The following is a 21,160-nucleotide window of genomic DNA, read 5'->3' on the forward strand; positions in this document are numbered from 1 at the left end:
TGCTGTAGGCCAGACCAGGTAAGGATGGCAGATTTCCTTCCCAAAAGGACATTAGTGAATCAGATGTGTTTTTATAACAATTGCTTCATGGCCATCATTACACTTGTAATTCCAGACTTTTTTTTAACTGAATTCAAATTTCACCATCTGCTATGGTGGGATTTGAGCCTGGGACCCCAGAGTCTCTGGGTTGTTAGTCCAATGGCAATACTCCTACTCTACTGCCTCCACAGGAGATCTAAAATATGAGTGCCAAAACATTCCAGGAAAAAGAGGTTTGGAAAAACCCAAAATCTAGAAACCTCTGCTCTACTAATTTATAAAGGTTTCTTTTATAAGATGCTTAACTAAGTCGGGGAAATTGTCAGGCAGCCACACACAAAATAAAAGAATCATCTGCACTATACTAACATGTACAAATGTACCACATTTATCCTGGGGGAATATTGTTAGACAGGAGAGGATTTAAGCAACCCAGATTTCTTCTCTCTCCACACACCCGTAAACAGCAAGATGTTTTGATAAGCAGTTGGGTATTTCCCAATCCCTTGGTTTTGATGTGATCCAATTTTCAATTAATAACTCCACAGCAAACTCAAGACAGGCTGAACTCAAATGGTTAGTCCATTTGCACACACTTCAAAACTGAAAAGAGGGTTTGCAACGTCCACTTCACCTTCAGGTAAATAAAGGGATGGATAGAGAAAATAAAGACTTACAGTGCAGAAACCGCAGACAAAAGAGATATTGGGGTGTAATTTCTGGTCTGAAATGCCAGGTTACGTTAATTAAGTGTGCATAGGACATCATCAATTTTAAACCTCCAATCAAGGGTCCTGAAGCGCTAAACCGCAAATGTGCTAAAACCTTCACCGCTTGCACTGTTATTATATGACCTTTTTTTGCACTTTTATTTTTGGTCTAGCTGCAGCACATAGAGGCAGCAGACATTCTTTGGGTTGATTCTTTTTTGGTACGTGATTTAAAAAGTTGTTTAACATATATGTAAAGCACAGCAAATGAAAGAATGGGTTTTAAATTTTTTTTACAACTTTGTCATGACAACTAATTCCATTAGTTTCCTCCCTCTGCAACTGGATCCGGAACTTCCTGATTTGATTTGATTTATTATTGTCACATGTATTAACACACAGTGAAAAGTATAGTTTCTTGCATGCGATAAAGGCAGAACATACTGTTCATAGAGTAGGAAATGAGACCGTGCAGAATGTAGTGTCACAGTCACAGCTGGAGTGTAGAGAAAGATCAACTTAAATGCAAGGTAAGCCCATTCAAAAGTCTGACACCAGCAGGAAAGAAGCTGTTCTTGAGTCAGTTGGTATGTGATGACTTTTGTATCTTTTCACCAACAGGGTGTGTGGGATCTCTAGTTATGCTGGCTGCTTTGCCGAGGCAACGGGAAGTGTAGACAGAGTCAATGGATGGGAGGCCAGTTTGCATGATGGATTGGGCTACATTGACAACCTTTTGTAGTTCCTTGCAGTGTTGGGCAGAGAGCAGGAGCCATACCAAGTTGTGATACAATCTGAAAGAATGCTTTCTATGGTGCATCTGTAAAAGCTGGTGAGTCGTAGATGACATGCCAAATTTCCTTAGTCTTCTGAGAAAGTAAAGGCATAGTTCTTAACTATGGTGTCAGCATGGGGGACCAGGACAGGTTGTTGGTGATCTGGACACCTAAAAACTTGAAACTCTTGACCCTTTCTACTTCGTCCCCGTATATATATTCCTGTACTCTGTCTCGTCATTGCTTGAGATTCAATCCACTACGTGGTGTAATCAGCAAACTTGAAAATCAGATTGGAGGGAACTTGACTGCACAGTCATAGATATATAACATAGGAACATAGGAAATAGGAGCGCATAGAATGTGCAAACTCCCACAGATACTGGCCCAAATCCACGTATCTGCACAGCAAACAGTGATACGCACTGAGCTGTCGTGGTGCCCACCTGCTGGTCCAGTTTAAGTGTACACAAACGATGTGAAGTACTAGGCTACTCTCGAAACATCCAAGGCCATCTAGCCCTTCGAGCCTGCCCCGCCATTCAGTAAGATCATGGCTGATCTGAAGTGGATCAGTTCCACTTTCCCGTTTTCTCCCCATAACCCTTAATTCCCTTGTCAGTGTATGATTGAATTTCAGCATTTGGATTTTGCAATATATTTGAAGCAGTTAATATATTTTAAGTGTTTCCCCGATGCAATGTCGATCCTTGTGTAACTTGGCTAGTTCAAATGCTTCAGGAAAGACATATAAGAACAAAGAAGAATAAAGAACACAACACGGGAAACAAGCCCTTTGGCCCAACGAGCCCGCGCTGCCATTTTAACATTTTCCTCCTCCACTCTTGGCCCATGTCTATGCTTATGGTACCTCCATTGGAAACCAGATTAAGGGGAGAATAATTTATGGACAATTTGTTACACCAATCAGCCTAAGAGCACATCTTTGGGTTGTGGGAGGAAACCTGAGCACCCGGAGGAAACCCATGCAACCACAGGGAGAATGCGCAAACTCCCACAGATACTGGCCCAAATCCATGTACCTGCACAGCAAACAGTGATACTCACTGAGCTGTCGTGGTGCCCACCTGTTGGTCCAGTTTAAGTGTACACAAACGACGTGAAGTACTAGGCTACTCTCGAAACATCCAAGAGAGCCCACGCACGACCCACCGCGTGTATGCCCCTCGTTAGACAACAAGGTGGACTGACTCACCTGTGGAGTAAAAGAGAAAAGCATCAACATACATAACATTTCCACCAGTGATCGGAATTTACTGGCCATTGTTTCAGCTGGATTCCAGAGTCCAGAATTAAGTCTAATAAGGTATTCCTTCATGGAGATTGGTGGGCTGAAAACCAATGCTGTACACATCACATTTCTGGTGGTGTTGACTTCACACTGAGATAGGCTTACATGGTTGAACGAGTCTTGTAGGTTATACAGTATTTCCAGCAGAAGCAATGTAGATGAGACCAGATATTCTTTTCTGTGAGGCTGCCAGTTAGATGATAAACAGCAGACTGAATGTTACAGTTCAGCAAGGCAATATTACTGGGTCCAAAAGCCAGAGGTCTATGTCAGATAACTTCCAATGCTCCATGCTGAGTCTGACAAAAGATGTGCATCCCTTGTCTGGTTCCCCGATATTGTTACGTGTCTCAACCATTAAGAAGTGAAAGGGAATTTGTGAGGCCCTTTGTCTTAACTGATGATCAGTCTCCTGTCGGTCAGCCTGGGTTATGAGATCTCTGAATTTGGCCTGGGCAGCTCACAGGGTGGTGTTATTAGCTCCTATGAGAGAACAATGTATGTGTTTCCCCTATAAAGTAAGAAGTCTCACAACACCAGGTTAAAGTCCAACAGGTTTATTTGGTAGCAAAAGCCATTTCAGAGTGCTTGCTGCTCCTTCGTCAGGTGAGCAGGAGTTCTATTCACAAACAGGGCATATAAAAACACAAACTCAATTTACAAAATAATGGTTGGAATGCAAATCTTTACAGGTAATCAAGTCTCAAAGGTACAGACAATGTTAGTGGAGAGAGTGTTAAGCACAGGTTAAAGAGGTGTGTATTGTCTCCGGATAGGGCAGTGAGATTTTGCAAACCCAGTCAAGTCATGGGGGTTACAGATTGTGTGACATGAACCCAAGATCCCAGCTGAGGCTGTTCCCACATGTGCGGAACTTGGCTATCAGTCTCAGCTCATCGACTCTGCGCTGTCGTGTGTCGTGAGGCCGCCTTGAAGAACGCCTACCCGAAGATCAGAGGGCATGACCGCTGAAGTGTTCCCCAACAGGAAGAGAACACTCTTGCCTGGTGATTGTTGAGCGGTGTTCATTCATCTGCTGTTGTAGCATCTGCATGGCCTCCCCAATGTACCATGCCTCAGGACATTCTTTCCTGCAGTGTATCAGGTAGACAATGTTGACTGAGTTGCATGAGCATGTACCTGGTGGATGGTGTTCTCATGTGAGATGATGGCATCCAGTATGTCTTGCAGAGGTTGCTGTAGCAGAGTTGTGTGGTGTCGTGGTCATTGTTCTCCTGAAGGTATCATTTCTCCTATATTGCCATGCAGCTCCTTTTGTTTTATGGATCACAGGTAGACATAGAGCCAACCATTTTAAGGATTTTTGTTTTGTTTTTAAGACTTTAGAAATAGCCATCTGGATTTCTTAAGTAAAGGCTTAGTTCCTCACAATTTTATTTCTAAACTTATTTTTAATCGGGTCTAAGTTGCATCTAATATAAGGTCTAGTTGGTAAATACTGGCAGGTAAACCCTAAACTTCTCTTGTTTTGATCATAATCTTAACAAAGGCACAAACTAGTTTATTTTAAATGGGTTACAACACATTAAAATATGAGGTAAAGAGATGCCATTAAGTGACACTTAATACTGAATGCATACAAAATAAATAACCTGTTTGGTTGAAAAAGAGCACCTTTTCAAAATTTGACCATTTTTTGCAAATTTTGTGCAGATAAACATAGGTGTTAAAGCTCAGAACAGCTTTGTACTCCTGGTGATCATTACCTCAATCACATGTTCACTCTCACAGATACAGAGCTCCCTTGATTCTGTTCTAACAATATTTTTTACCTGCAATCTTAGACAAAACTTATTGCTTTGCAATATTTTTTTCACTTTGCATGCCAGCTAATCTTGTGGCCTCTATAACGCATATGTCGACTTGTACTTTGGGTCTACACTCACTGGAAGCTGGTTTGCAATTAGAATCTTAAGAGGTTTACAGCACGGAAACAGGCACTTCGGCCCAACTTGTCCATGCCACCCAGTTTTTACCACTAATATAGTCCCAATTGCTCGCAGTTGGCCCTCTATACCTGTCTTAACCAAGCAACTGTCTAAAAGCTTTTTAAAAGACAAAATTGCAGCTGCCTCTACTACTGCCTCTGGCAGCTCATTCCAGACACTCACCATCTTTTCTGTGAAAATACTGCCTTCTGGATCCTTTTGTATCTCTCCCCTCTCATCTTAAACTTATGCCCTCTAGTGTAGACTGCCCTACAATTGGGAAAACATATCAATCTTATCTATGCCCCTCATTATTTTATGGACCTCTATATGATCACCCCTAAGCCTTCTACGCTCCAAGGTAAGAAGTCCCAGATTATCCACCCTCTTGTTGTAACTCAAACCATCAAGTCCCGATAACATCCTACCAAATCTCTTCAACACCTTCTCCAGTTTATACTATCCTTTCTATAATAGGGTGACCAGAACTGTACACAATATTCCAAGTGTGGCCTTGCTAATTTGTGTACAACTTCAACAAGATGTCCCAATCCTCATGGAATCATAGAATCCCTATAGTGCAGAAGGAGGCCATTCAGCCCATCAAGTCTGCACCAACCACAATCCCACCCAGGCCCTATTTTCATAATCCCATGTATTTACCCCAGCTAGTCCCCCTGATACTAAGGGATACCTTAGCATGGCCAATCCACCTAACCCGCACATCTTTCAGACTGTGGGAGGAAACTGGAGCACCCGGAGAAAACCCACACAGATACGGGGGGAACATGCAGATTCCACACAGACAGTGACCCAAGCTGGGAATCGAACCTTGGTCCATGGCACCGTGAGGCAGCAGTGCTAACGACTGTGCCACCCACTGAATCCTGCATTCAATGTTCTGACCAATGAAATCAAGCATGCCGAATGCCTTCTTCACCACCCTGTCCACCTGTGACTCCATTTTCAAGGAAGTATGAACCTGTTCTCTGAGATCTATTTGTTCTACAAATCTCCCCAATGCCCTAGCACTAACTGAGTAGGCACTGACCCAACTCGATCTATCAAAATGCATCACATCACATTTATTAAACTCCATCTGCCATTCATTAGCCCACTAGCCCAACTGATCAAGATCCCGATGCAATCCGAGATAATCTTCTTCAATGTCATCTACAAACTTACTAACCATGCCCCATAAATTCTCATCCAAATCATTAATATAAATAAAACATGACGGTGTACCCAGCACTGATCCCTGAGGCATACAGCTGGTCACAGGCCTTCAGTTTGAAAAATAACTTTCTACAACCACCTTCTGTTTTTTGTCATCAAGCCAATTCTGTATTCAATTGGCTGTCTCACCGTGGATCCGTGAGATTTAACCTTACGCAACAACCTACTCGCGGAACCTTGTCAAAGGCCTTAATAAGAGAAAGTACCACATGGTAGGTTGTTGCATAAGGTTAAATCTCCAGGTTGAAACAGCCAATTGCATACAAAATTTACTTGATGCCAGAAGATAGAGGGTGGTTATAGAGAGTTGTTTTTCAAACTGGGGGCCGGTGACCAGTTGTGTGCCTCAGCGATCAGTGCTGGGTCCACTGTTTTTTTTGGTCGACTGCACTGCTCTCATCTACCTTCTCGGCTAGCACTTCAAAAAACTCAATCAAATTCATGAGACATGGTTTTCCACTCACAAAGTCATGCTGACGTCCCTAATCAGTCCTTGCCTCTCTAAATGCCTGTAAATCCTCCTACAACTTACCCACTACAGACATTAGGCTCACTGGCCTGTAGTTCCCAGGCTTTTCCCTGCAGCCCTTCTTAAACAAAGGCACAACATTTGCTACCCTCCAATCTTCAGGCACCTCACCTGTGGCTGTTGATTATTCAATTATCTCTGCTAGGGGACCCACAATTTCTTCCCTAGCCTCCCAGCATGTCCTGGGATATACATCATCAGGTCCCAGAGATTTGTCTACCTTGATGCGCTTTAAGACTTCCTTCTCTGTAATATGTACGTTGCTCAAAACATCACTATTTATTTCCCAAAGTTGCCTAACATCCATGCCTTTCTCAACAGTAAATACTGATGAGAAATATTAATTTAGGATCTCACCCATCTCTTGTGGATCCGCACACACGTAGATGACCTTCTTGATCCTTAAAAGGCTCGACTCTCTCCCTAGTTACTCTTTTGACCTTTATGTATTTGTACATAAAGATCAAGTCTTTGGATTCCCCTTTGCTTTATTGGCCAAAACAACCTCATGTTTGCCTTTTGCCCTCATGATTTCTCTCTTAACTCTACTCCGACAACCTCTGTACTCTTCAAGAGAGCCACTTGATCTCAGCTGCCTATGCAGGTCAGATGCCTCCTCCTTCTTTTTGACCAAAGCCTCAATAGCCTGAGTCATCCACTGGCTGGCTACGTTTTCTCGTTTTTCTGACCAAAGTGGATAACCTGATATTTCTCAGCAGTATATTCCACCTGCCAAATTTTTGCTCAATTTCGTCTCCAAATCCCTTAGAAGTGTCTACATCCTCCTCACAACACTTTCACTTAGTTTTGTGCCATCTGTAAGCTTAGAAAAAGGCTGGGACTCAATCAAATTAAGGCTTCTTACCTGCAGACTGGTGACTGTGAAGTTAGCAATCAACCGAATAATTTCAGGGTAACCATCCACCATCACTATTTCACCCAGCTGATAATTGGTCTTCAGTCGAGCCAAAAACCTGCAGAATTCATGATAGTTGTTTGCATCAGATAAACCCTGGTGCAAGAAAAAGACAAAATAATCAATGAACATTTTGCCATTCCAAATTAAAAGTGACATTTAGCAACAAGAAATGCATCGATTTTCATGACAAAATACCTGAACTACAAGATGTTGAAGCATTGCCTTCATAGAAATGTTAGCATCATGTAAACCTCGGGCAACATTCTTGAAATGGTGCCATAACAGTTTACACAAACCGAGCATTTACAAAGGAAAAGTACATTAGTCTTGTCCTAAAAATCATTCTTGATTCAAGTTTGAATTCATTGCCAAAGCTTTGTTAAAAGAACAATAAGCCAACATGCATTTATTTAGAATAATACAACATGGAAGGTGACCATTCATGTTGATTCTCTGGGAAGCAATCCAATTGGAAGCAGTTCAGAGAAGATTCATTCGACCGATTCCAGAGATGAAAGGTTTGACATATGATGAAAAGTTGAGCAGGTTCGGCCTATACTCACTGGAGTTTAGAAGAATGCGAGGTGAGCTTATTGAAACTCATAAGATCCTGAGGGGACTTGACAGGGTAGATGATGACAGAATGTTTGCAATCATGGGGAATTCTAGAACTGGAGGATGTGGTTTAAAAATGAATCTTCCACTTAAGACAAAGATGAGGAGAAATTTCTTCTCCCAGAGGATTGTATTTAGAATTCTCTTCCTCAGTGGGTATTAGAGATTGGGTCATGAATATATTCAAAACTGAGTTAGACAGACTTTGACAAGGGTTCTGAGGATCAGGTAGGAAAGTGGAATTAAAGGCACAATTAGAACAGCCATGACCTTATTGAATAGGGAAGCAGGCTGAAGGGGCTGAGTGACTTACTCCTAATGTTTTTATGTTCTTACATTCTCTGTTCCCCTAGTCCCTCAAATTTGTTTCCCTCAACTTAAATAGTTGGTTGTCTCCACTTTCACCACTGTCGTAAAGAGCGAATTCCAGATCATTACTACTCACCGAGTAAAAATGTACTTCCTCATTTACCCACAACTTCTTGTCCAAAACTTTAAATCTAGTCTTTGCACTATCTTCCAAACGGAACAGTTTTTTCTTAAATACCTTATCAATATCAATCATAACCTAGGTACTTATATCAATTTTCACAATCTGCTTTGCTCCAGAGGGATAATTTCAGCTTCACCAATTCCAGCTCCTTTTGGCTGAAATCTCTCATCACTGGTACCATTCTGGTATTTCTCCTCTGCACCCTCTCGTGGACCTTCCTACAGTGTATTCACCAGAACTGGATGCAATACTCCAGCTGTGACCGAACATTTACATTTACATTCTGTAATGTTAAAAAAAATCAAGCAAACCTTTATCAAAGTACCTACATGCCGAGCCCACTTGCCAAAATTAGTATGCCAACTCTCTCTGTGCAGCTCAATGAGAAAACAACAGAAACAGTATTGTTTGTTGCTGAGACCAGTGTTCAATTAATTTGAAAAATCCAGCAAGCTAACTAAATTTATGCCACAGTCTATTTCTAATGGCAGGTTTTCCTAAAACTTTAGCATTACCTTCTACTGTACAGCAAAAGTCTAATGATATCAAGACACAGCTCTGGATTGTCCATTGTTGATACTAAATTTGTCAAATGTTACAACTTCGGCAATACTAACCGCAATCGAACAAAAAGTTACAAATCTGAACTGATTGCTAAAACTGGTGGAGCTAAGTTAACACAAAGAACATAATGGTTACAGTCATGCCACCACTCAGTGCTGGGGCAAAGTGGTTTCCAATTGGTTAGCCTGGGTCACATGAGCCTTTTAGACGATCACTCCTTGACCAGACACCGCATTCTCTCCATCCACCCCATCCCATCCCTGCCCCCTGCCCTGCCACCCCCACAACTGGCACTAGCAGTGGAAGACAGCTGAAGGCATCAGAGAATGCGGTGTCTGGTCAAGGAGTGATCTTCTAAAAGGCTCATGTGACCCGGCTAACCAATTGGAAACCACTTTGCCCCAGCACTGAGTGGTGGCATGACTGTAACCATTATGTTCTTTGTGTTAACTTAGCTCCACCAGTTTTAGCAATCAGTTCAGATTTGTAACTTTTTGTTCGATTGCGGCTAGTATTGCCGAAGTTGTAACATTTGACAAATTTAGTATCAACAATGGCTATTTGTGACCTTGGCCAATGTTCAAATGTGTATTCATAGGTGACAAGAGCAATGCCCAGTGCTGAAACCCGGTTGATGCAATGACAGAATGGCTTTATTCTCATTGAAAAGACCTAGCAGTGGCTTGTGGTCCACACTGTACACCATAAATAGCCCTTTTTTCTATCTGCAAGCAACCCTTGTCAGCTTCTGAACAGATTCTTCACACTTATGCAATAGGTCTCTCAGACCTATCATGTGATAAAACTGCCCCAGTGCCATATGGGAAGGCATCATATGTTAGCACTAATTCTTAGACGGGTCAAAATGTACCAAAAGGAACAATTAACGCAATAAATGTTTAACTTTATTAAATGCTTCTCTCTATGCAAAACTATCTTTCGTGTTTCTTCAATAACACGTGTAAAGGAGCAAGTTGTGTTGACACGCTTGGCAGAAACCACCTGCAATAGTTAACCAACCCCATTAATGATTTAAGCTCTGAGGTGTTTCTAGGGGCTGGTGCCTCCTTTGTTGTCCATAACTTGTCCACAATGGGATGCAATCCCTGGGCATTGATACGAGGTAGCAAGGTTGAGGTAAGCTACTTTGCTGGCCTGGAAAGTGCACTTTTAACTTTTTAGGCAAAGTTCTGCCTCCTGAAACTTTCTCAGTACTTCTTCTATATTGCCCAAATGTTCATCTTCAGTTGCGCAAGTAATCAGTCAGAGAATTAAATATACAATGACACATGGCAGACCCTGCAATAAACTCTCCAGGGTTCTTTACAAGATGGCGCAAGCTGATGAAATTTCAAAGAACAAGCATGTGTACTGGTATATGTGTTAATAGTCATGTAGTCTGTGGTAGCATTATCTAATTCCAGTTGTTGATATGCATGGCTCATATCTAATTTGGTATATAATTGTCTGCCAGCCGTCTTGCATATACTCCTCTATTTCAGGGATAGGGTATTTGTCCAGTTTAACTTCCTGGTTTACTGTTAAATTATAGTGTTATGTTTCATCTGATTTTACAGTTGCATTGCTGGTTAGGGAGAAAATTAGCAATAGTGAAAAGAGATATTAGCTTTGACGATGTGAAATCTGTATGGGTGGAGCTGAAAAACACCAAGGGGCAAAAAAACGTTGGTGGGAGTTGTATATAGACCCCAAACTGTTGTGGTGATGTTGGGAACAACATTAAACTGGAAATTAGAGACTTGTGTTGTAAAGGAATACTTGTAATTGTTGGTGACTTTAAACTATAGACTATAAATATAGACTGGGCAAATCAAATTAGTTACAAAACCATAGAGGAGAAGGAATTTCTGAACTGTATATGGTATGGTTTTCGAGACCAATATGTTGGGAAGCCAATTAGAGAACAGGCCATCCTGAACTGAGTATCGTCTAAAAGAGAGGAATAATTGGCAATTTCGTTGTGCAAGACCTCCTAGGGGTGAGCAGCCATAATATAACGGAATTTTTCATCAAGATGGAAAGTGACATAGTTGATTCTGAGAGAAGGACCCTGAACCATAATAAAGGAAACTACGATGATATGAGGCACAAGTTGGCTATGATGAATTGGGAAATGTTACTTAAATGGATGACGGTGAATAGACACGGCAAACATTCGAAAAGCAAATGGGTGAATTACAACTCTGTGTTCCTGTCTGGCACAAAAGTAAGGTGGGAAAACCAGGGCTTATAAGGGAAATTAGAGATGGTATTATCTCCAAGGAAGAGGCATATAAATTGGCCATGAAAATACAACACACATAAGGACTAGAAGTAGTTTAGAATTCAGTAAAGGAAAATCAAAGGATTGAGTTGGAAGGGGAAAACAGAGTACAGGAGTAAGCTTGCAGTGAAGCTAAAAACTGACTGGTATATGAAGCGGCAAAAGATTGCTAAAGGCAAATATAAGTTCCTTGCAGTCAGAAACAAGGCAATCTATAATGGGGAACAAAGAAATGGCGACCAACTAAATACTATAATTATGTCTTCACAAAGGAGGACACAAATAACATACCAGAAATGTTGGTGAACAAGGCTTTAGTGAGAGGGAGTAACTGAAGGAAGTCAGTCTTAGTTGAGAAATGTTGTTGGGGAAATTGATGGGATTGAAGGCCGATAAATCACCAGGGCCTGATTAATTATATCTCAGAGTATATAAGGAAGCAGCCCGAGAAATAATGGATGCATTGGTGTCATCTTCCAAAATTCTACTGGCTCTGGAACAGTTCCTACAAGGTTAAAGGTAGCTAATGTAACACAACTATTTAAAAAAGGAGATAGACAGAAATGAGGGTATTATAGGCCAGTTAGCCTGATGTCAGTAGTGCAGAAAATTCGAGAGTCTGTTCTCAAAATTTTATATAGCAAAGCACTTGGTGAACAGTGATAGAATTAGACGAAGTCAGCATGGATTTATGAAACAGAAATTCATGCTTGACAAATCTACTGGAATTCTTTGATGATGTATCTAGTAGTGTTATGAGGGGGAGACAGTGGATTGGTTTATTTGGGCTTTCAGAAGGTTTTCGACAAAGCCCTGCAGAAGAGATTAGCATGTAAAACTAAAGCATATGCGATTGGGGGTAGCGCATTGAGATGGGTAGAAAACTGGTTAGCAGGCAACAAAGCAGTGGGCACAGGTCTAGCTCTGAAATACTTTGGGATGGCTTCTGGGCCTACATGAATTCTATATGAACGCTTGCCTTTATGCCTTCAGTTTTCCCAAGCTGATCCTGAAATATGTCCTGATACTTCTGAAGTACTTCATGCAGGCCTCCTTATTTCCAACCAGATGAGCTTAATTTCCTGGAGCCAGTCTCGGCTCATCAGGCTTGGTCCTTGGCCAGACACCACAATTAATGGAAGTTGAATGGGTTGAAGCCCATACTTATGCATATTTCAATTGCCCGCACAATTGCAATGGCCTCTCTTGTGTAGGTAGCCAATCTAGTTGAGGTGTCCTTCAATCTGAGGCTGAACCCCTTCATGCTACTGTGGTAGCAGATGCTCTTAATGGTTTCTCGTTGACCAATAACATCACTATAATAGGGGCTAACTTGCCTGTTTTCACATTATTCATTTGAAGAACATTCTGATCACTTGCAGAAAAATCTTCAATATGAGAGACTACTGCCAATCTGCAATAGCAATTAGGGGAGGCTCTATTTATTTTTACATCTGTGCCTCAACTGGCTCTTTGGGTGGCATACAAAACATTCTGCATCTCTGAATCTGGAAATCACTGAGGAGCAGTTTCCCCCCACACATGTAACACTCTGATCCTGGTCAGTTGAATTATTCTCTTGAATCTTCAAACTCTACCAGGTTCAGTATCTGTTTCCCAATTTAAACTGGTGTCTTTACTTCTTGTGTCACTGTGGTCTGCAGTTTCCCGCTCTAACTGGTAAACAGCGCCATTTTGCACATGCTGATGTTCCTGGGCACCCTTCTGAGTCAGCCCATTGCTAACACTATTTCCAGCATCTTTTTTAAAATCAATCTTGGATGCTTCCATCAATTTTCTCAGTTCCATCAACTTGGGACAGCACAGTGACACAGTGGTTAGCACTGATGCCTCACAGCGCCAGGACCAGGTTCGATTCCCGGCTTGAGTCGTTGTCTGTGTGGAGTTTGCACGTTCTCCCCATGTCTGCATGTGTTTCCTCCCTCAGTCCAAAAGATGTACTGGTTAGGTGAACTGTTCTTTTGATTTGTTCTTTGGCTAGGGGGTTTTAGTTAAGTCGGGCAGCATGGTCAGTGCAGGCTTGGAGGGCCAAAGGGCCTATTCCTGTGCTGTAATTTTCTTTGTTCTTTGTTCTTATTACTTCATCATTTACTCCACAAATCAATGGACCCTTCATCATCTCATTTGTTGTTGTCCCGAAGAGACAATGTTCTGCAATTTTCCGAAATCTTGCTACATATGCTCCAATGTTCTCTCCTGGGGCCACCCCCACTGAATTAAATTTAAATTTAATTTAAGCACTTGGGTGGTTGTACCCTTTTACCAAATGTACAGTTTCTGTAAAGAAGCTTGCATTGGGCCCATTCAGGGATGTTAGACAACAGGTCAAATGATAGGTTTGGGTCCCACACATGCTAAGCAATAGTTCCTTCCTCGATCCCTCCTCCTCAATTCACTGGCTTTGAAAAAAAACTCTAAAAGCTCTACCCCGTCCTCAGCAGATGAGTCAAAGGGATCCACTCTTACAAATACAGTCTTCTTTGCAGTTCTTTTTTACTTCAGAAGACTGACTTTAACTGCACCAGGTTCTATGCTGACAATGTGGCAAAGCACACTTGCTGCTTTTTACCTCATCACCAAACATAGTAACTTGGCTCCACAGTTATTAGCAAAGAAACAACATTTATTCACAGTAACAACTATATACAGAACTATGTAGGTTCGCTGCTTGAAGTCATGCCGCTAGAATCTAACTCCTGGGACAAGCCCAGACTAGTTGAAGTGAAGGCCCAACTCAGTTCCCGATTAGTTAGCCTGCGTCATGTGACCCTTTTAGAAGCTTGTCCCTCAAAGGCTCCAGACAGCACAATTATTGTCTTTAAAAATAGTATAAGACTTGCATTGATGTAGCGCTCGACATTTCAAAGCAACTCACACATCAAGATTTATTTTAAATGGCAATGGTTGTTCTCATGCTGGCTGACTGACTAGAGGGACACCACAAGGATCAATACTTGAGACCCAGCTGTTTACAATCAATGATATGGGGATCAAATGTAATATTTCCAAGTTTATGGATGTCACAAAGCTAGGAGGCAATGTATACTGTGAAGAAGATGCAAAGCAACTTGAAGAGGGTTTGTCAGACTTAGTGGGCGGTATTTTACCATTTTTTGTCTAAGTGCTGAGCAGAGTTGAAACTCGGAGAGTTTCAGATTTGCCATCTGGCCATGTTTTTAGGCCCCTCCCTCCTCCCGTACACACACTGTCTGCAAGTGAGCTTGTTGCTCACTGTAAAAGCCTGTGGGTGGGGCTTAATGTGCAGAGGGAGGTAGTGTGCATGTTGCAGGCCTCTGCTGCACATGCACATTAGCAGTAACAGGGGTCTGACAGACAAACAGAGAGCTGTCAAGCCCTTGCGGGTGCGGGCAGCCTGAAGCAGCCCCCCGTCCTCCTGCAATCACGAAAGCTCATGGCCCAAGACACAGCTCCCACCAACTACCCCTCCCCCGACCGTCCAGGCCGATCGTAGACTTGCTGCCCTCTCTCCTCCGATCGCTGCAGACTGGCAGCGGGCTCCCCTCCCCCATTAGACCTACCCAGTGGGCACTGTCCAGATGCCAGGGTGGTACTGCCAGTCCAGCACTGCCAAAGGGGCACTTCCCCCTTCCCTGCCCTTGGCCTGCCTGGGGGGCCTCAGCGGCCTCTGGTTCCACCTGTGAGGCCAAATCAACTGCTCCTTGTTCATGAGGAGCATGTCCATTCCTTGCCAGCAAGAAGCTTTGCTGGTGAGATCATAAAGGCAGGCGAGCCCGGATGATTGAGCGCTGGGCTCACTAATGACATGTAAATAAATTCAAATACATTAGCCTGCCCCTCGCTCATTTGCAGTGAGAGGCAGACTGTGCCAGAAACCCAGCACTCGAAAAATGGCACTGGTTGCGAAAACCAGCGCCGATCGCACAAATTGCTTTATGTGCCACTTTACCACTGTGTCGCACCCAAAGACTACCGCAATGCAATGGTTAAAATCGCCCTCAGTGAGTGCGCAAGAACATGGTAGATGGAATATAACGTGGAAAAATGTGAGGCAACTCGGATGTCAAGCATTCGGATGATGTGTCCAACCTTTGGGATGTGCTATAATGTTTAAAGGGAGGTTGTTGCTGGCTACCTGATCAATTCCAGTTAAAGTGCTATTAAGCTCATTGAAGATCTTATTAATAAGCTGGAAACCAATTGAATAAATTTTGCCATATTAATAATAGTAACAGCAAATGCTCTAAGGTGCATCAATGCACAGCTTTCGGGAGCACAACAGGAGCACAACATTAACCATTGCAACTGTTGATGCAAAGTCCAGTATAGACACAGAACAGTCAAACTGAGATGGTCAAGTACTATCATAAAGCTATTTTGCCTTGAGCAAAGGCTTAAATACCTGAGGAGTAAGCTTTTGGGCACTTGTGTGGATTGTGAAGCTGTTGGCCAATGTGCATCTGCCTGCTCCAGTTCTCCAAGCAACAATAATGCTGCTGTTTGCATTTGGGAATCAGTTGTCAGGAAGTCTCACCTCCACGCCACTCTCAGCACCACGAATTGGGGTTGAACTCACCAATGAGTACCTTAAAAAGTATGTCGCACCACTAATGTTGACATGGCATGGGATTGGGAGCAAGAAACGACCTGGCCATCAGATTCCTGACTTTGGATAAAAAGCTAACCAATTATGTTAAGAAACTTCTCTTTACTCAAGGGAAATAGAAAAAAATTGAAAAACTCTCCCACAAAAAATCTGTTGAAATTAATCAACTGAGGAAGTCAAAATAAGAGTATTGGAAGTTATGGAACCAAAGCAGGTAGATGGAGCTATGTTCAGATCAACTATGGCATTATCATCACTGAATCCCTTATCATCAACACCCTGACCAGAAATTGAAATGGACTAGCCATATGACTATGGTGACAACAGCAATGTAATTTTAAAAAATAAACACTTTTGGGTGTTGCCCCTTTGAGAGAATTTTGAAAGATGGTCAACTCAATTCTGAGGAGACAATATCTGATATTATAAAGCAAATACTTCAGTTTCTAAGAATTTCCATCCAAAACTCGATAAATACCAAAAATGAAGACAGATGAGAAAGCATCTGTTCAAAAGAATTTAAATATTGAACTTTTTAACGCACAAGAAGTGGTGACTTTTCAATGGATGATTGATGATATTTGGCAGAAATTAGGCTGTTGTTCCATTTTATTAAGTATTATATCTTTTATGTTTCTTACATGATGTAGAGGAAAGGTCTTTTTTGTTTTGGGCTCAAGCCTAGCCCTGAAAATTATCTAGTTTTCTAAATCCTGCTTATTGTTTAAATTCTGTTGCATAATTTAAAAACATTACTTAATGAATATTGGTAGTGGATGAAGGTCATCATCAGTGAAGAAGGTTCCAGTTTCCTGAAAATAGGTTTTACAATTTTATTTCATATTTTCATATTTTCAGCATTTTTGACACTCCATTTTATTTCAGCATCTGTCAAAATCAAACTTTGAATCTGGTGATTGTCATATAGATGCAGAAGGCAATTGTTTGGCTTTGAGTCAAGGTTGTGAGTTCAAGACCTACTTCAATTCAGAAACTTGAACAAATAATACAAGCTGGCAATTTTGTGTAGTGCTGGGGGAGTGTAGCACCATCGGGACTGCTTTTTTCGGATGAGATTTTAATGTGAGGCCTCAACTGCCCCCTCAAATGGATACAAAATATCCCATGCACTATTGAAAATAATAACTTGAGTGTTTTCCTGATGATAACACTTCAGCTAACATCATCAAAACAACATTCCGTCTTTTATTTCAATGCTGCAAGTCTTATTGTGTATAAACTGGCTGCCACATTACAGAGCTAACTACTCTTCAAAAATAATTAATTGGCTGTGAGGTGCTCTCGGACATCCTGAGGGTTAAAGGCACTTCTTTACCAATGACTTCCAAGAACTCGAAGCATAATTTTCACCTCCTTTTCCAAACATTAACTCCTACTTTACATAAGAACAAATGGCTGGAACATGGACTTCAACGCAGATAAATGTGCAGTGGTCCATTTTGGCAGGACCAATGGGACGAAGGAATACAGTATCAAGGGTAGGAGTCTTAGCAGTGCTGAAGAGCAGAAGGATCTTGGGGTCCGGGTTCACAGGACTCTTAAATCGGCCTCGCAGGTGGAGGATGTGGTCAAGAAGGCGTATGGTGTACTGGCCTTCATTAATCGTGGGATTGAGTTTAGGAGTCGGGAGGTAAGGCTGCAACTTTATAAGACCCTTGTCAGACCCCACTTGGAGTACTGTGCGCAGTTCTGGTCGCCTCACTACAGGGAGGATGTGGAAGCTATTGAGAGGGTGCAGAGGAGATTTACAAGGATGTTGCCTGGATTGGGAGGCATGCCTTATGAAGATAGGTTGAGGGAGCTAGGTCTCTTCTCCCTGGAGAGACAAAGGTTGAGAGGCGACCTGATAGAGGTTTATAAAATGTTGATAGGAATAGATAGGGTGGATTCTCGGAGGCTATTTCCCAGGGCTGAAATGGTCGCTACGAGAGGACACAGGTTTAAGGTGCTGGGAAGCAAGTGCAGAGGAGATGTTTTTCACTCAGAGGGTGGTGAGTGAGCGGAATCGGCTGCCGTCGGTCATGGTAGAGGTGAACTCGCTGGGGTCTTTTAAAAGACTTCTGGATGAGTATATGGGATTTAATGGGATTGGGAGTTACAGATAGTTCTATGGCTTGATAGGTACGGATGTGATCGGCGCAACTTGTGGGCCGAAGGGCCTGTTTGTGCTGTAGTGTTCTATGTTCTATTTGCACCGTGCCTATTACAATAATATCCTTAAGAAACTACTTTTCCTGTACTGAGGATCATTTAGAATGAATCACAAAGAACAAAGAAAATTACAGCACAGGAACAGGCCTTTCGGCCCTCCAAGCCTGCACCAACCATGCTGCCCGACTGAACTAAAGCCCCCTACCGTTCCGGGACCATATCCCTCTATTCCCATCCTATTCATGTATTTGTCAAGACGCCCCTTAAAAGTCACCATCGTATCCGATTCCACAACCTCCGCTTGCAGCGAATTCCAGGCACCCACTACCCTCTGTGTAAAAAACTTGTCTTATACACCTCCTTTAAACCTTGCTCCTCGCATCTTAAACCTATGCTTCCTAGTAATTGACTCATCTACCCTGAGGAAAAGCTTCTGATATACACTCTGTCTATGCCCCTCATAATCTTGTAGACTTTTATGAGGTCACCCTCAACCTCCATTGTTTCAGTGAGAACAAACCTCTCCTCATAGCTAATGCCCTGCATGCCAGGCAACATCCTAGTAAATCATATTCTTACCTATAATAGAAACATGGCAATAGGAATAGGTGATTCAGTCATTTTTTCCACTTTGTGAGATAATTTTTAAAATTCATTTGTGGGATATGGGCACCACTAGCTAGGTCAGCATTTATTGTCCATCCTTAATTGCCCTTCAGAAAGTAGAGGTGAAATGCTTTAGTTCAGGTACACCCCCCGCACTGTTAGGAAACGAGTTCCATGATCTTGAGCCAGAGACAGTGAAGGAACGGTGATATATTTCCAAGTCGGCATGGTGAGTGACTTGAAGGGGAACTTCTAGCTGGTGGTGTACCCATGTGTTAGCTGCCTTTATTCTTCTAGATAGTAGCTGTCATAGGTCTGAAAGGTATGCCTAAGGAACCTTAGTGAGTTCCTGCAGTGCATCTTGTAGATGGTACATAGAGCTATCCTATTACAACCTATCTTTCTAGCAGCAAATTTAGCAACCATGCATTCAGTCCCTTCATTGGGCTAATTAATATAGTTTGCAAATAGCACTGATCCCTGTTACATCTGTCTATGCATCAAGCTATGTGATGGATTTGGGTCAGATTATCCTCAAGGGAAAGATATTGTTGCAGTCCAATTGCGCGAACGTGATATTTGCAGACAGCAATTCAGTGGCCATACCAACACAACAAATGGCTGCCCATTAAACTTTATTCATGAATTCCTAATCATTTGTATTCAAGGCTGAATTCTGTGTGTTCCAACACTAGCAATCTTTCAGAGCATTTGAAATTTCATTATAACTATACGATAAAACAATATTATGCAATCAGATTTCTTAAATCATACCTGAGGATTTTCAAGTATTCTCCGCACTCCTTTCATGAGGCGAGTAAGGAAAGTCGCTCTTTCCGTGTTGCTAAACAGTGACCTCCTCACTGAAGCAAGTTGGGCTAAACAAGAAAGTACCTGGAAAATAATGAACGTAAGAAATTAAGAGCTAGGAGCACATGTAGGCCACTTGGGCCCTTAAGCCTGCTCCGCCATTCAATTAGATCGTGGCTGATCTTTTCATGGATTCAGCTCCACTTACCCGCCTGCTCACTATAATCCTTAAATCCTTTACTGGTCAAAAATCTATCTTTCCTTGCTTTAAAAGCATTCAATGAGATAGTCTCAACTGCTTCACTGGGCATGGAATTCCACAGATTCATAACCCTTTGGATGAAGAAGTTCCTCCTCAACTCAGTCCTAAATCTGCTCCCCCTTATTTTGAGGCTATGCCCCCTAAGTCTAGTTTCACTTGCTAGTGGAAACAATCTTGCTGCTTCTATTTTATCTATTCCCTTCATAATTTTATGTTTTGAAAGATCCCCCTCATTCTTCTAAATTCCAATGAGTATAGTCCCAGTCTACTCAGTCTTTCCTCATAAGCCATTTCTCTCAATTCCAGAATCAACCTAGTGAATCTCCTCATCACCCTTTCCAGTGCCAGTATATCCTTTCTCAAGTAAGGAGACCTAAATTGTACACTGTACTCCAGGGGTGGCCTCACCAGCACCTTATAAAGCTACAACACAACCTCACTGTTTGTAAACTCCAGCCCTCTAGCAATAAAAGACAAAATTCATTTGCCTTCTTCATTACCTGCTGCAGCTATAAACCAACTTCTTGCAATTCATGCACAAGGGCATCCAGATCCCTCCACACAGCAGCAGGCTGCAATTTTTTACCATTTGAATAATAATCCATTTTGCTGTTATTCCAACCAAAGTGGATGACCTCACACTTACCAACATTGTACTCCATCTGCCAGATCCTTGACCACTCACTTAAACTATCTATAACCCTCTGCAGACTTTCAGTGCCCTCTGCACACGTTGCTCTATGACTCATCCTAGTGTCATCTGTGAATTTTGGCAGATGGTCCCCAAGTCCAAATCATCGATGTAAATAGTAAACAATTGCAGTCCCAACACTGATCCCTGAGGCACACCATTAGTCACTGATTGCCAACCAGAAAAACACCCATTTATCCCCACTCTTTGCTTTCTGTTAGTTAACCAATCCTATCCATGCTAATGCATAGAAACATAGAAAGTAGAAGCAGTCTTCTGTCATTCATTTTGATCATGGCCAATCATCGAAGTCAATATCCTGATTCCCTCCTTTCCTCCATATCCCTTGATTCCTTTAACCCAAGAGCTATGTCTAACTTCTTCTTGAAATCAGACAACGTTTTGACCTCGACTACATTCAGTGGTTATGAATTCCACACATTCACTACCCTCCAAATGAAGAAATTTCTCCTCACCTTAGTTTTAAAAGGTTTATCTCTTATCCTCAAACTATGACCCCTAGTTCATAGAATGATAGAACCCTACAGTGCAGAAAGAGACCCTTCAGCCCATCAAGTCTGCAC

General features: G+C 42.1%; 1 protein-coding gene across 1 annotated transcript in view; it reads right to left on the reverse strand.

Moving 5' to 3' along the window:
- LOC145351309 (ran-binding protein 17-like) overlaps positions 1 to 21,160 on the reverse strand; it is a 925,757-nt gene that overhangs the window by 672,609 nt on the left and 231,988 nt on the right. The window contains exons 9-10 of the mRNA XM_080200932.1: positions 19,588 to 19,707; positions 7,420 to 7,566 (exon numbers count right to left, since the gene is read on the reverse strand). Of these exons, the coding sequence (XP_080057058.1) occupies positions 7,420 to 7,566; positions 19,588 to 19,707 (267 nt within the window). The remainder of the gene's footprint in view (positions 1 to 7,419; positions 7,567 to 19,587; positions 19,708 to 21,160) is intronic.

Source organism: Carcharhinus amblyrhynchos, chromosome 13 (genome assembly GCF_965287045.1).
Source record: "Carcharhinus amblyrhynchos chromosome 13, sCarAmb.v2.hapA, whole genome shotgun sequence".
Taxonomy (NCBI): Eukaryota; Metazoa; Chordata; class Chondrichthyes; order Carcharhiniformes; family Carcharhinidae; genus Carcharhinus; species Carcharhinus amblyrhynchos.